Below are 12,719 nucleotides of genomic sequence, written 5' to 3' on the forward strand. Positions count from 1 at the left end.
GCTTGTTAAGAAAAAATACTAAATCGCATTAATTTATGTGCAAGGATTTAATGCTATACTTTATCATTTTAGATTATAATACTTTTTTTTGTGTAGATAGTCCAAGTCGCAGCACTACTATGAAATGTTTTCAGTCGTGCTTTCACATTGATGTCGCTGGCAGTCGGCTTTTGCAAGCCTTTCCTCCTTTCTTGCGCTACCACGCAGTACATGGCCCATTCGTCACTCTGCGGTCGTCAACAGATGAGCGTCCTTTCTCTCCGGTCTCTCTTCTCTGCGAACGCTGTTGAGTGTATATAGGTGGAATGCGTAACAACTTAGACAGGACACAGAAAGAAACACAACAGTTCACGAGCGCACGCTCTTCTGAACTGTTGAGTGCGCGCAGAAAGAAAGAAAAAACAACAAAAAGATCTCCCGGGAGCTTATCATCCGTTGCTATAGAAACCAGCGGCTTCTATCGGGCCTCAGCAGTTCCGCTGTTATGCTCGTGCAGTGCTCGGGTCTCACGAAGGAGGTACGGTGCTTTGTTTTTTGTTTTTGTTTGTTTTCCTGAAAAGGGGGGGGGGGGGGGGGGGAATTGACGACATTCGAATGCCGAACATGTGCGCGGCGCATAACACGCTTTGGCCTTATTCATAACATCCATGGCCTACGTCTACGCGATGCATGCCGGGATGAGGTGCGTGAGGTAGCTCAGTAGGACGAGACAATTCTAGCAGGACCCTGCATGATTCCTTCAAGCTTTCGGCTTCCAAAATCCACGCCGGTACTCCGCTATGTTTTCCACATGCACTGGAGAGCTCGCCTAACAACTTTTTTTTTTGCACGTGAACTAAACCTTAACACTCCACACGCAGACGCTTGCAAAACGCAACACGACGACAAATCTGAACCGCGCCACCACGCAACGCAAAAAAGGTTTTCGCGCGCTAAGTCCGCTAAGCGACTTGCCGGGTCTACAAGGCCAAGAGAGGGCGCTAGAAAGAAGTTATAATAAATATTACTAAAACATGCGTGAGGCGCTCTTTTCTAAGCAAAAGATATTAAACCGCTATAACTACTAAGTCGCATAATTTAATAGCACGAAATATTGTTTTCTCTAAGCAGTTTGTCAGAGCCGCTGCACTTCATTGGCGTCTTTTCACGCGCGCTTCCAATTGATGTCGCTGGCGATAGGCTTTGCCAAGCGTTCCGTCCTTCATTGCGCTACCATGTAATACACACACCTCGGTCGCTTCGCGACCCGGCCCTGATAAGCGGTCGTCCTCTCTGGTATATTTTCGCTGCGAGCGCTGTTGAGTGTGCGTGCAAAAGGACAGAAAAATAAAACAGAAAAGATCTCCCGGGAGCTTATCATTCGTCGCTATAGAAACCGCCGGCTCGTATCGGGCCTCGGTAGTTCCGCTGTTAGGCTCGACGCAGCGGTTGGATCTCAAGAAGAAGGTATGTTGTTTTCTTCTTAACTCTGTCAAAACTCAACATTCGTATGCTTCCTTCAGACTTGTACTTTGCTTGTTTAAATCGGAAATACCTATCTGTCAGCAACGTCGTGAGCGACGAACCCTTTTAGTACGCCGAGTTTTCACGTCATCTTTTTGTAAGCGTAGGATGCAGCCATTGCCACCCAACCACCTTTGAGTGCATACCTCATTATTCAAGCATTGGCCACAACTCTTCCTAAAAACTGGTGTGTTTAATGAATCGCGGGGCAGTCCTGTCGCCATTTCAACCGTATCTTAAACGCGATGTCGGGTTTCTAGACACCAGTGAAGGCTAGTTTCGTCCCCACTATGCATTAGGCCTCGCGAAATCTACTTGCTTTCTTTCCTGAATAGCAAAGCGCACCGATGCGTCGTTACTTAAATATAGCGTATTGCCGTTAAAACACGCCTCGTGAAGCTCAGCCGTGTGTATTCGCGATACTGAGGAGGACCTGCTTGCGTGGTTCGTGTCTTTTTTTAATCTTTTTTGGCAAAAAATAAAACGCTCACCACTGCTGCCTTGCTTCTGTTGTCAGCAACCAGTGACATGCGCTAATGCGAGCACAATTTGTTGGTGAAACCTGTATACGTTGGAATCCTGTAGGAAACATTCAAAGCATCAAGCATGAAGTCCGTTCGTGGTGAAACTTGATAACGTTCGTACTTTCGGTACGCCTCGAAATTATTTTTAGCCTTGTGCAGAAGCAGACAGCTTGAAGTACAGGCACACCTTCAGTGTCGGCGTATTATCGTGTTCAACGCTACGCGTGACTTATCTGGCAAAGGCGTCTTCTCGATTATTCCGGTGGACGAGTCATATCGTGTGTTCGCCACTGTACTAGAGAATAAAAACACATCTGCTTTTAGTTCCGCGACGCCTGTCGGCACAACTGTCGTTGTTCTTGCTTCTCCTGTGTGCAGCATTCAAATTTAAGCCCTATAGCTCTGTCAGATACGTTATGCTGCGTATGACCGCAATCTTGATTATGTGAATCAGTTCTGTTTATAAAAAAATTCTGAGGGCAGTTAAGTCAGCTTACGTGAAGGAATTCGAAAGCATGTGTTTTGAGGAAAGGAAACGTTTTGGGGGAAAATAAAGGGCGCAGTAGCTCTCATATCTCGACATCTTGGTGGACACCTCAACCAACTTTTTGTGACCCATTTTGTGACCCATTTTCTGGCCTATGGCAGTGCTTTTCGTGACCTTAACTAAGCACCTTTTCTATGACAATGTCTGTGAGTCATGGCACATGACTCGTACGACCAAGACGCTATGCACCATTTTTGTACCAAGTGTCACAAACATTGGGTCATGACTGCTGGTGCCACCAGCTGATGACGTCACATCAGGCGACACTTTCTGTGCACATATTTTGCGTCCAAATTTCGCGCCCACGTTTTGCGGACACTTCCGGTGTTGACATAGCCTAGTAATGTTTCGCATTAATAAATATGTCTTGTTCCTACTGCACAAGCACTAAAACCTAGGCCATAGTTTTTACTTCATTTAATTTAGATCAAAACGTGCCCAGTCTGTAGCACGACGAAACTCCGTGTCTACCACACGATCGACTACAAGCGTGTCTCTGAATGGCTAAACCCCCTAATCATCACGAAGTCTTGAGAAAACAGGGCATATGGCGCGTCGTTGCGTCGTTTAGAGCACACACATATGCTGCTCATGTTATCGATTTCTCACCACAGTTGAACTTTCCTATCGCACATTAACACACCTCGTACGTAGCTAAGGAGTGGAAAGTCTAGTGGATCGAAACGTGAACTGCACTCCGTTAATATTTGGTGGAACTCATGGAGGGTTCCATGCTCAAGCGCACTGCATACTCTCGCGATGACATGTTTGAATCAGGCATCTTTGCCAATCCTGTTTATAGCATGAGGCCTTCCTGTGTTTTTAATTTTGCTTCTTCGAACCCAGTGGCTACTAAACATCCTAAAATGCCTGGCAAAATTAGCTTTCAGCCAAAGGCGGCTGATCTAGCATTGCGCCTTCGCACTGGTTAGTTTTGAGGGCTATGGCTCTCTCAGCACTTGAGCGCCGTGTCGCTATCACTGCCCCCGCTGCAGTCACGTGGTGCACAGTATAAACATTCGGATTGACTACGAATGGAGTTTTTCACATGGAGACCGCCTCCTTCAAGGCTAAATGATGTCGGCGTTTGGTGTTGTACGTGGTCACTGAAAAATTCCTCCGCAGTAAAAATTACTCCTATCGAGAGAGGCCCAAACTGTTAAATGCATGTTGTGTGAGAGGGGCGGAGAAGACTTTTGCGAATGACACAAGTTTCCCGGGGTAATCTTAAAATGGCTCTCCTGCGATACTGTACAACAGTTCAGGTAGAGGCCTTCTTCTCTCATCTTTAGCCCGCACTCTTCTGTGATTCACCAAATCGCAATGCACTATAACGAAAATTCCTACAGTTTCTTTTTTCATGAAAGGAATGTATTATTTGATACATGTTTGGTTTTCCAGTTCTGGTGTCCCAACGTCCATTCATTTTTCTCTTTCCTACCACACCGCTGTACAGGTGCACATCTACAAAGGTCTGCATGGGCCTCTCTTGTAAAGAAATTATTTGAAAAGTCTGTATTGTCCATAGAATTTTGTTTTTTACAATTTATAGACAATGTATAGACAAATTGTATAGTATAGTTTTTAGGTAATACAACTGCTGTAGACAATCTATAGATATATAGCTACACACTTGCAGTAGGCTTGTAGTAGACTTTACACACTTGTAGTAGTAGTCAGTAGAGTATGAGCAGACAAAAGTAAATATGTATAGGAAGGTAACTGTCTATCAGAAATCTATAGAGAGTCTAAAGACCATTTTATAAGGGCTGCTTTGCGCCTGGTTTTATATGTTCACCTCTGCAGATGCCGAAAATCGTGGAACAGGCCAGTGTCCCGCGTGCAGAATGCCCTGCAATTCACCAATAAAATCCTAGGCTCTACTGGATAGCAGATAAACAGCCATGCATTTGCAAGTGCAGCTGATAGCATGATAGAATACCTGTCTCTTTGGATGCTCTGAAAAGAGAATGGAATATGTTAGTGCATTTCTTCCAGCCGGATCTTTCTAGTCAGCAAGGTTCGTTTTTACTTTTTTCTGTTTGTTAAGGGGGGCATTGATTCACGCAGAGACAGACGTGTTTTGTAAGTAATCGCTTCAAAGCTTAGCCGACTGCGATAAAAGGTCTATGAAACATAGTTTATCTTGAAAAGAACGCTGACCGGAAAGCACCTCCATAGACTGCCTCCTGAGTAATTTCTTCTTTGCTGTCAATTTTACTGGAGATCAAGTAGTCGTCACAGCACAAAATGTTTATTGGTCCGCTTCCCGCGGAACTACAGATATCAAGTTTATAACGCTTTAGCTTGTACGCCTATCTCAAACAGTAAAGTTCTGGCGCACTTATGTGTCGAAATATTTGCAGAATCATGCCAACCAAGGTGCTGGTCCGTGGTTTCGCACCCGATATCCCCGAAGATCAAGTTGTGGCCTTCTGCGATGACTTACCGTCAAATGCTGTGTGCGCACAGTGCGACAATGTGTCGGCCATGCTGCACAGAGATCTCGAGGCTCATGGATACTGCACTTCCTGCATGAAGATGTGCAGCAACGGGGATATGTTTGAGTGCCCCACGTGCGAAAGGCAATGCCACGTCTCACAAGTGAGGAACAACTTTGTCCCAGTCTTACCGGGATTTTTTTTTCTTTAATTGATTCGAATCTAAACTTTCATGGACTTGAAGCTGCTACGTAACATTGTGCTCCGGCTAGGAACCAGAAGGCGAAGAACACCTTTTATATGTCGATGTATATGATGATGAGAACATCCAGGTCAAATGTGTAATGGAATCTCCCAAGCCGGAGTAGATTTGTAATAAGCGAGTAATTCTCTCCTCACTTCGAGTTATTGATCGATTTGCTCTCGCCCTACCACAAGCTTGCCGTGCCGGTGAGCGTAGAGCGATTGTCCGCTGAAGCAGTGGTGCTGGGTTCGAACGCGGGAGCAGGACGAATTGTTCTTTAACTACAAAGTTTCTGAGGAAGCTGTATGCCTTCCCTTTGTATCCCTTTGGCTGCGCTTGGGTGGGTACAAATGAGTGGTTATTCCGTCATTATATGAACCTCATATTCATTGTCTAAAGGCGTCGAAGGTTGCTCTAGACTGAAAGCCATTTTTGTCCAGAAAACTGCAATTGCTCGGCTAACGCGCCTGTTACAGAAACACGTTTTCCGCGCATTGATTCCTTGCATGGAGTAATCCTGGTCTCCGAGGTTTTTTTTTGTTGTTGTTTAAGGCGCTGCTTGGAATATAGATTAATGTTCTCTTTGATTAGTGCTCTACTTGTTTACTCGTAGCCTGTTATGCTTTATACTTGGTTTGCCCTGTTTCTGTTTCCAGGTTCCCTACTTTCTTGTTGGCATCGCGTCCACGTGTTAAAAGCCAAAATTTCCCATTACAGGCGTAAATAACGTGCCTTTTTTCGCTTGAAGCTCCATGCCCGATGTGTGACTTATGTACAGGAAGCATTGAAAACACCATAATGTGATTGCCTGAAACTTGCCTAAACTTTCAAAAAAGGACCTTCTGGCTAGTTCATTGCAGTATTTTGTCTTTTTGCTTGACTCGAGATACAAAATATCTTAATCCTTGGTACACTGCACACTGCGAGAGTATGCTTTAAGGCAAGCAGCCCTTGTAGGGTGATAGCTCTGTCGTCTGTCTTAACCTCGCAGTTAATAAATCAGGTAATATTTTGCAGTTTTAAACACCGCAAACATAGGGACACCAGTGACAGACACACAAGGCCGAGCGCTGGTCTTCTACATGTCTCTCATGTCCTTGTTTACAGGGTGTACTGTTTTTCATTACTAAATGCCAGTCAACTAGCCCGAACTTCTGCTCGACATGAGAAAGAAGCACCCTAGTGCGCAAATATAAGTACTGACTTTTCCTTTCAGCCTTCATAGACAGCTGAATCAAGTCTACCGTCCTTCCTCATTGTTGAGTAGAATAGGCCCGGCAGTCACTGTGAGATGTGAACTATACTAGTTGAACTTCGAACAAAGCACTCTAGCTTACATACTGCTGCTAGCATGTTGCCGAAACATTCAACTGTTGCCACCCTGAACAGTTCGGAGTATATTTCGCCGCGGTGGCTCAGTGGTTATGGCACTCGGCTGCTGGCCCGAAAGACACGGGTTCGATCCCGACCGCGGCGGCTGAATTTCGATGGATGCGAAATTCTAGAAGCCGTGTACTGTGCGATGTCAGTGCACGTTAAAGAACCCCAGGTGGTCGAAATTTCCGGAGCCCTTCACTATGGCATCCCTCATAGTCTCAGTCGCTTTGGGACGTTAAACCCTAATAAACCAAACCAAATATTTTGCAGTAAACCCTGGCAGACATATGTAGTCAGACGCTGTAGCTAGTGCCCTCCCCAGCCTATGTAGAACCGATTCTCGTTTGACAAATCCCCTTGGCGCTGTTGATATTTTTGCGTGGATGTAACAAATTAAATAAAACACTAAGCCCTACAAGTGCAAAAAAGCGCAAGTAGTTTCCGCTTTGTGGTTCCAAACACTACGGTTTCTGAAAATAATTAAGTTGCCTGTTTCTTATCAAGATACACCCGGCCAAATCTTTAGCTGGTGTACATGACGGCCGCGTTTTCCGTGCCTCTGCAGCTTATGGCAGAGAAAACTTGCGAAAATATAAAATCTAAGCACATGTAGCAGCTCCCTAAGTCCGTGCCTAATAAACAGCTTTCCGGAAGTTTGCTTTATCTTACAAGTTCTTTATTTCAGCGTGTGTGCGTAAGAAAAGTATGTTGGTCGGCAGTTGCCCAAAAACGATCCCGAACCACTGATGGACCCTCCTTGCGTCAGTCGGGAGAAATTTTCTTAAGGAAAAAAAAAATTTCATTTTATGCAGTAGTCTTTGCTTTCTTATTTACTTCAAAATCCTTTCTATATATAAATGTTTCTGATTCATACTCATTTTTCTTGTACTCAAGCTCACTGTAGATCGATCAGCGCGGGACAAAATCAAAACGTTGAAAGTTATCTGCCCCAACGCCACTCCAAAAAATCCAGTACAAATAACTTTCAATGCCATCAAGGTACGTGAGGTTCCTCAGCACTGATTTTTTTGGTGATTCGACAATTTTTTTTTTCGATGTACGTGCCTTAAACCGTGCAATGTTTGCTCGGAACTAATCCAGACAAATTATCTGCAAGCACTTCAGATGCGAACAGTGCTTATACTGACTTTCCAGGCACCTCTTTTCTGATTTCAAACTGGCCTTTAAAATCGAAAGCCTTTAATGCCTCATCGCTGTCGACAGAAGGTTGTCAGCAGAGGTGTCACGCTTTCGGTTGGTCGAAATGGTTATGACGTCAGAGTGCGCGGATTCGAAGTAATAAGGTCACCCACAAATTCCTGACGCCCCCTTTTGAAGCACAAGACAACTAATAAAATAGTTGTCGTCCGCTCCGACCAGGGGGCGGAAGGCGTCCGTGGGTAACAGTCTCGCAGTCAATGCCGAACAGTGCGCCAGGTATGGAAGAAGGGCGCCACGGAAGGCCTTGCAGCACTTTAGAGAGCCTAAGTGCCTCCTGAATTTTTTTATGAAAAGTGTCTTCTGGCGCGTTGCATGGTGGAGATCGTTCATTTTAAAACTTCCCACAGCAATGAGCCCCTGTAAGAGGAAGAAGGACACACTGCGCACTGTGTACATGTGTGTCGTCCTCCCTCTGCGCTTGTTGTTTCGCACAATTTGACACGCTGCGCTTGTTGTTTCGCACAATTTGACAATGACGGTTATGCTTTACATCAGAGGGTTTTTCCTCCATAAACTATTTAATAGGATTTCTGTAATTTTTTCTCGCAATCGTTTCGTGGCCAGCCGCCGCGGTGGCTCAGTGGTTATGGCGCTCGCCTGTTGACCCGAAAGACGCGGGTTCGATCCCGGCCGCGGCGGTCGAATTTCGATGGAGGCGAAATTCTAGAGGCCCGTGTACTGTGCGATGTCAGTGCACGTTAAAGAACCCCAGGTGGTCGAAATTTATGGAGCCCTTCACTACGGCGTCCCTCATAGCCTGAGTCGCTTTGGGATGTTAAGCTCTCATAAACCCATAAACGTATTTCGTGGGCATTTTTTTTTTTCACATTGCTCTGAAGTACCCTCTTCCTGCTGCAGAAAAGATTCCTTTTAATTTTCTCCTAGGCCCATCTGTCCCGTTGCTCTTGTGGCCAGATCGCAGAGGTTCCGGCCGACAGTGAGCAGCCTGCTTCTCTTCCGGTAACAGCATCCGTAATTTTCTCCGACTCTTAACTACCTAACGGATTGTGACGAGTCAGTTCCGTCGTAAGCTGTCATTCCCAGCTCATGATGAGTACAGACTGTCGTGTGTTCTCTGGCATTCTGTGTCCGGTTAAACTGAATAGTGCTGCTCAAAAGCATTTTTTTTTTTGTTGATAGATGGAAGCATGGTTAAGAAACTATTTTGGTAGCATTTGCGAAAAAAAAATGGTTCCGTTAGGAGGTCAGCCTTTTATTTAGCGGTTACTTCTTTTATCGATATGACTACTAAACTATACTGCAGCGGAAGAGTTTACAGTGGACAGCTAAGTGAGCAACAGAGTGCAGACGGAATTAAGCTGCTTATTGCAGGAACAGAGTGACTTTTCCTTGGGAACTCTCAGTTCATCAGCACAGAAGGCATTTGAAGTAAACGTGCAGGCCTGGAGAGTCCGGTTATCATCAATGAGAACTTCATAAACGGATCTTTGCTTTCACTTTCAAGTTATTTTGAAATAAAATCTTATTTCAAAATAAAAACTTGCGTTTGTGCCTCTCCTTAGGCGATAATCTCTAATGTTTTGGTTGCAAGGAAGTGAAAAATCTCAGCGCACTTTATTTCTACAAACTCCTACTCTGTACATACTGAGCTCAGTATAGAGGTACTGGGATCGGCCTGCACATTCACTGTTCTTCACTGCTTCATGTAGTTCATTTCAGAAACGGTGAAGTGTTTAGACGTAACTTTCTCTCGGGCTAAACATCAATTTTTGGTAGAAAACCTTTAGTATTCGGAATCATTGCTGGCAGGTATTAAAATATTCTCGCCTTCATTGTAATTTGATTCGTTTTGAAGATTTCGAATTCATAATTCGTTTTTGGACCACAAGCGCGTACTACTAATTGAGAATCCACAAAGCGATTTTGGAGGCAAACTTTTTCCGGATTTATTTTCTATACGTTGCCTTTTCAGTTTTCTTCAATGAAGATGGCTAAATGCCCCCGTTGTTATGAAGAGTTCTCAAAGAAACTCATCTTCCAACATGTCAAAGATTGCAAAGGTCCCCGAAAGGATGACCCTACACAGAAGCAACAGGTACTAAGCCCTGAGGTAAGTGTAGCCCTGTGCACTCTTTTTCCTGAGCAATCCCTTAATATAGAAGCTTCCCGTGATAAAAGATGCCAAGATAAACAGAAAATAGCTCAACAGGAGTGAAATCCGAACATGCGAATGAGTGGCGTTTCTCGACAGCGTCCTTTGAGGGTCTTGTGTAATCCACACAACCCTTCTGATAGCGCTTTGACAGCGTCAGTTGTTATACGCTTATTGCACACACAATGCTTCGTTCCCACGAAATGGCGTTAACATCTCGTGCAAATTCACCTGGTAGAAAACTTCAATATATGCCACTGTCCAACAAATTCAGACTTCAACCCCACTTCCGCTAATAGCCGCCAGAGGAAACTTAACTGGTGCATAGAATCGTTGTCATGACATAGGCATCAGAAGAAAAACCTTTATCCCACAGCGCGCCTCTAATCACTGCCGGCGAAAACAGGACAGTTTCGTTTAAAGGTGTTTCAGACAATTCAGTCATCGCCGCAACACCTCGGGCTTTGTGTCAGTGCAGGATTCATTGATATTTAAACATCAGTTCTCCTCCCACCACCAGGTGCGCTGAAGTGGTTGAAACCGAAACTAAGCAATGTTTCCTACGCCTAACCAAGCCATGTAATTATGTATTGACTAAATGCGTGAACCGGTGACGTAAATACCACCCGTTTTTTCTGCAGAAACTTCCGTACAAAAGTACGAAAATTGCATATCTAAATTGTAGAACCGAAATGCCAGTGTGAAAAAAATTTTAGTAAGTCAACTTTTAGCATTATGAAGCGTATTTTATTTATCAGAGTTTTAGACTTTGACGCGAATATTAAGAAAACACCAACGGTGCTGACGACACGCCGAACAAAAAACAGGTCGTCAGTAGCCGGAGGGGGGGTCCATAACTAACATCAACGCGAAGTACTGTTGTAGGCAGCACAGAAGGCGGCAAGCTGGCAGCGCTTTACCAAGTCGCGAATGAGGGCGCTGTATTCGCGGCGCATTCGTGCGCAAGGACCACGCCTTCACTCACTTAGCGTTTTCAAATTTCAGGGGTTTTCATTTTTTGTCGCATACTAGCTACTAGAACATGTCATGACCAAACACTTATCGAACTATTCAGAAACGTATAACTTGTTATCACCACTACAGAATGGTTTCCGTAGAGGTTTGTCTACGATTACACAGTTAGTTGAGCTAGTTCATGATATTTCACAAACGATTAATTCCCGCGAACAGATGGACTTAATTTACCTAGATTTCGCCAAAGCTTTTGGATAAAGTTTCCCACCCTAAACTTCTGCTTAAAATCAACACTATGTTTAAAAATCCCAAACTAACGACATGGTTTACTTCGTATTTAGAGTGCCGCCACCAGTACGTTGAAATAGACGGACATACGTCCAGCTTATTACCGGTTTTATCTGGTGTACCACAGGGCAGTGTCCTTGGACCGCTTTTATTTCTTATTTTTATTAATGACTTGCTAAGCCTTGTTTCTGTCCCTATAAGATTATTCGCCGACGATTGTGTCATCTACAATAGAACAAATTCTCCCAGTGATGAAATGAACATACAACACAGCCTAGACAATATTACTAAATTGTGCGATGACTGGCAAATGACCATTAATCCCTCGAAATCTGTTTGTATGTCTACCACTGGGAAGAAAACTACCTTAGAATTTCCTTACCGTATTCGTGATAATGTGCTCGGAAGGGTAGATGAACACAAGTATTTGGGACTAATATTTACCAGCGACTTTAGATGGAATAAGCACGTAGAGGACACATGCAATAAGGCTAATGAAGTGCTGTGGAGTCTGAGGCGCAACTTACATAGTACAACTCCTGAAATTAAAAACTTGGCTTATAGAAAACTAGTTAGACCTATAACTGAATACGCTAAAATTGTCTGGGATCCACACACGCAAAAAAAAACTGTAAAAAACTAGAAAGGATTCAGAGGTTAGCCTCTCGATTCATATTTAATAAATATCGCCGTGTTCACTCCCCCTCAGAGCTGTGTCACCTTGCAGACCTTCCCAAGTTAGAATTAAGGACCAAATTCGGCAGGCTCAAGTTTCTGTTCCTTATTATCAGTAACGCAATTAAAATCAATAGGACCGATTAGTTCGACATTCGTTCTAATGAATCATCTAGACATCGCCTTAGCATGTATATTCCGCCTCCAGTAACTCGTAACGATGCATTTAAATATAGTTTCTTCCCCAGAGCAATAAAAGAATGGAACATGCTTCCCGATTCCGTAGTTCAATCTTCTTCGCTCAGTGCATTTTTGGTTAATTTAGACTCTTTTATTTATTCCGGGAGCGCGGTATGCTAACATGACTGGGTTAAGTCCGTGTATCGTGTTTCGTGTCTTTATATAGTGTTTTACTGTGTAGATGCTCTTGTGTGTGCGTGATTATGTTTTTTGTTGCTCTCTTCTACAATGTAATAGGGCACTGTGTACACTTCTCTCGTCCTCTTTAATGACTTGTCCGTGTACAATGCGCTTGATGACAGATTTGTTGGTATTTTTGCTTTCTTTTTTTTCCCCACCACTCCTGTAATGACCCTTCAATAGGGTTAACAGCATCAATAAACAAAAATAAACAAACAAACAAACATATAGTTGTACTATTCCTTTCCACCGTAGGTAAACAAGCAAGGTCACGATACCCCGAAGGCTTCCGACCAGTCACCCAAGCTTTCTGTCGTAAGAAAATCCGTGCTAGTTTCCTTCCCGTTTGTCACAAACCGCATGTCAGTGCGACATCGCCGATGCCAGAAGC

General features: G+C 44.0%; 1 protein-coding gene across 5 annotated transcripts in view; it reads left to right on the forward strand.

Moving 5' to 3' along the window:
• The first annotated feature begins 1,291 nt into the window (after window positions 1-1,291).
• Window positions 1,292-12,719, forward strand: part of LOC149329855 (uncharacterized) — a 30,155-nt gene continuing 18,727 nt past the window's right edge. For 2 of the 5 annotated variants that reach the window (XM_089560594.1, XM_089560596.1), the window contains exons 1-6: window positions 1,292-1,446; window positions 4,941-5,178; window positions 7,531-7,635; window positions 8,743-8,817; window positions 9,791-9,928; window positions 12,584-12,643. In XM_089560594.1, the coding sequence (XP_089416720.1) occupies window positions 4,945-5,178; window positions 7,531-7,635; window positions 8,743-8,817; window positions 9,791-9,928; window positions 12,584-12,643 (612 nt within the window). In that variant the 5' untranslated portion in view covers window positions 1,292-1,446; window positions 4,941-4,944. Of the gene's footprint in view, window positions 1,447-4,410; window positions 4,595-4,940; window positions 5,179-7,530; window positions 7,636-8,742; window positions 8,818-9,790; window positions 9,929-12,583; window positions 12,644-12,719 lie in introns of those variants that run through there. The other 3 variants (XM_089560595.1, XM_089560597.1, XM_089560598.1) reach the window with 3 other exon arrangements.

This window comes from Amblyomma mixtum, chromosome 9 (assembly GCF_055824585.1).
Source record: "Amblyomma mixtum isolate Tamu chromosome 9, ASM5582458v1, whole genome shotgun sequence".
Lineage (NCBI taxonomy): Eukaryota > Metazoa > Arthropoda > Arachnida > Ixodida > Ixodidae > Amblyomma > Amblyomma mixtum.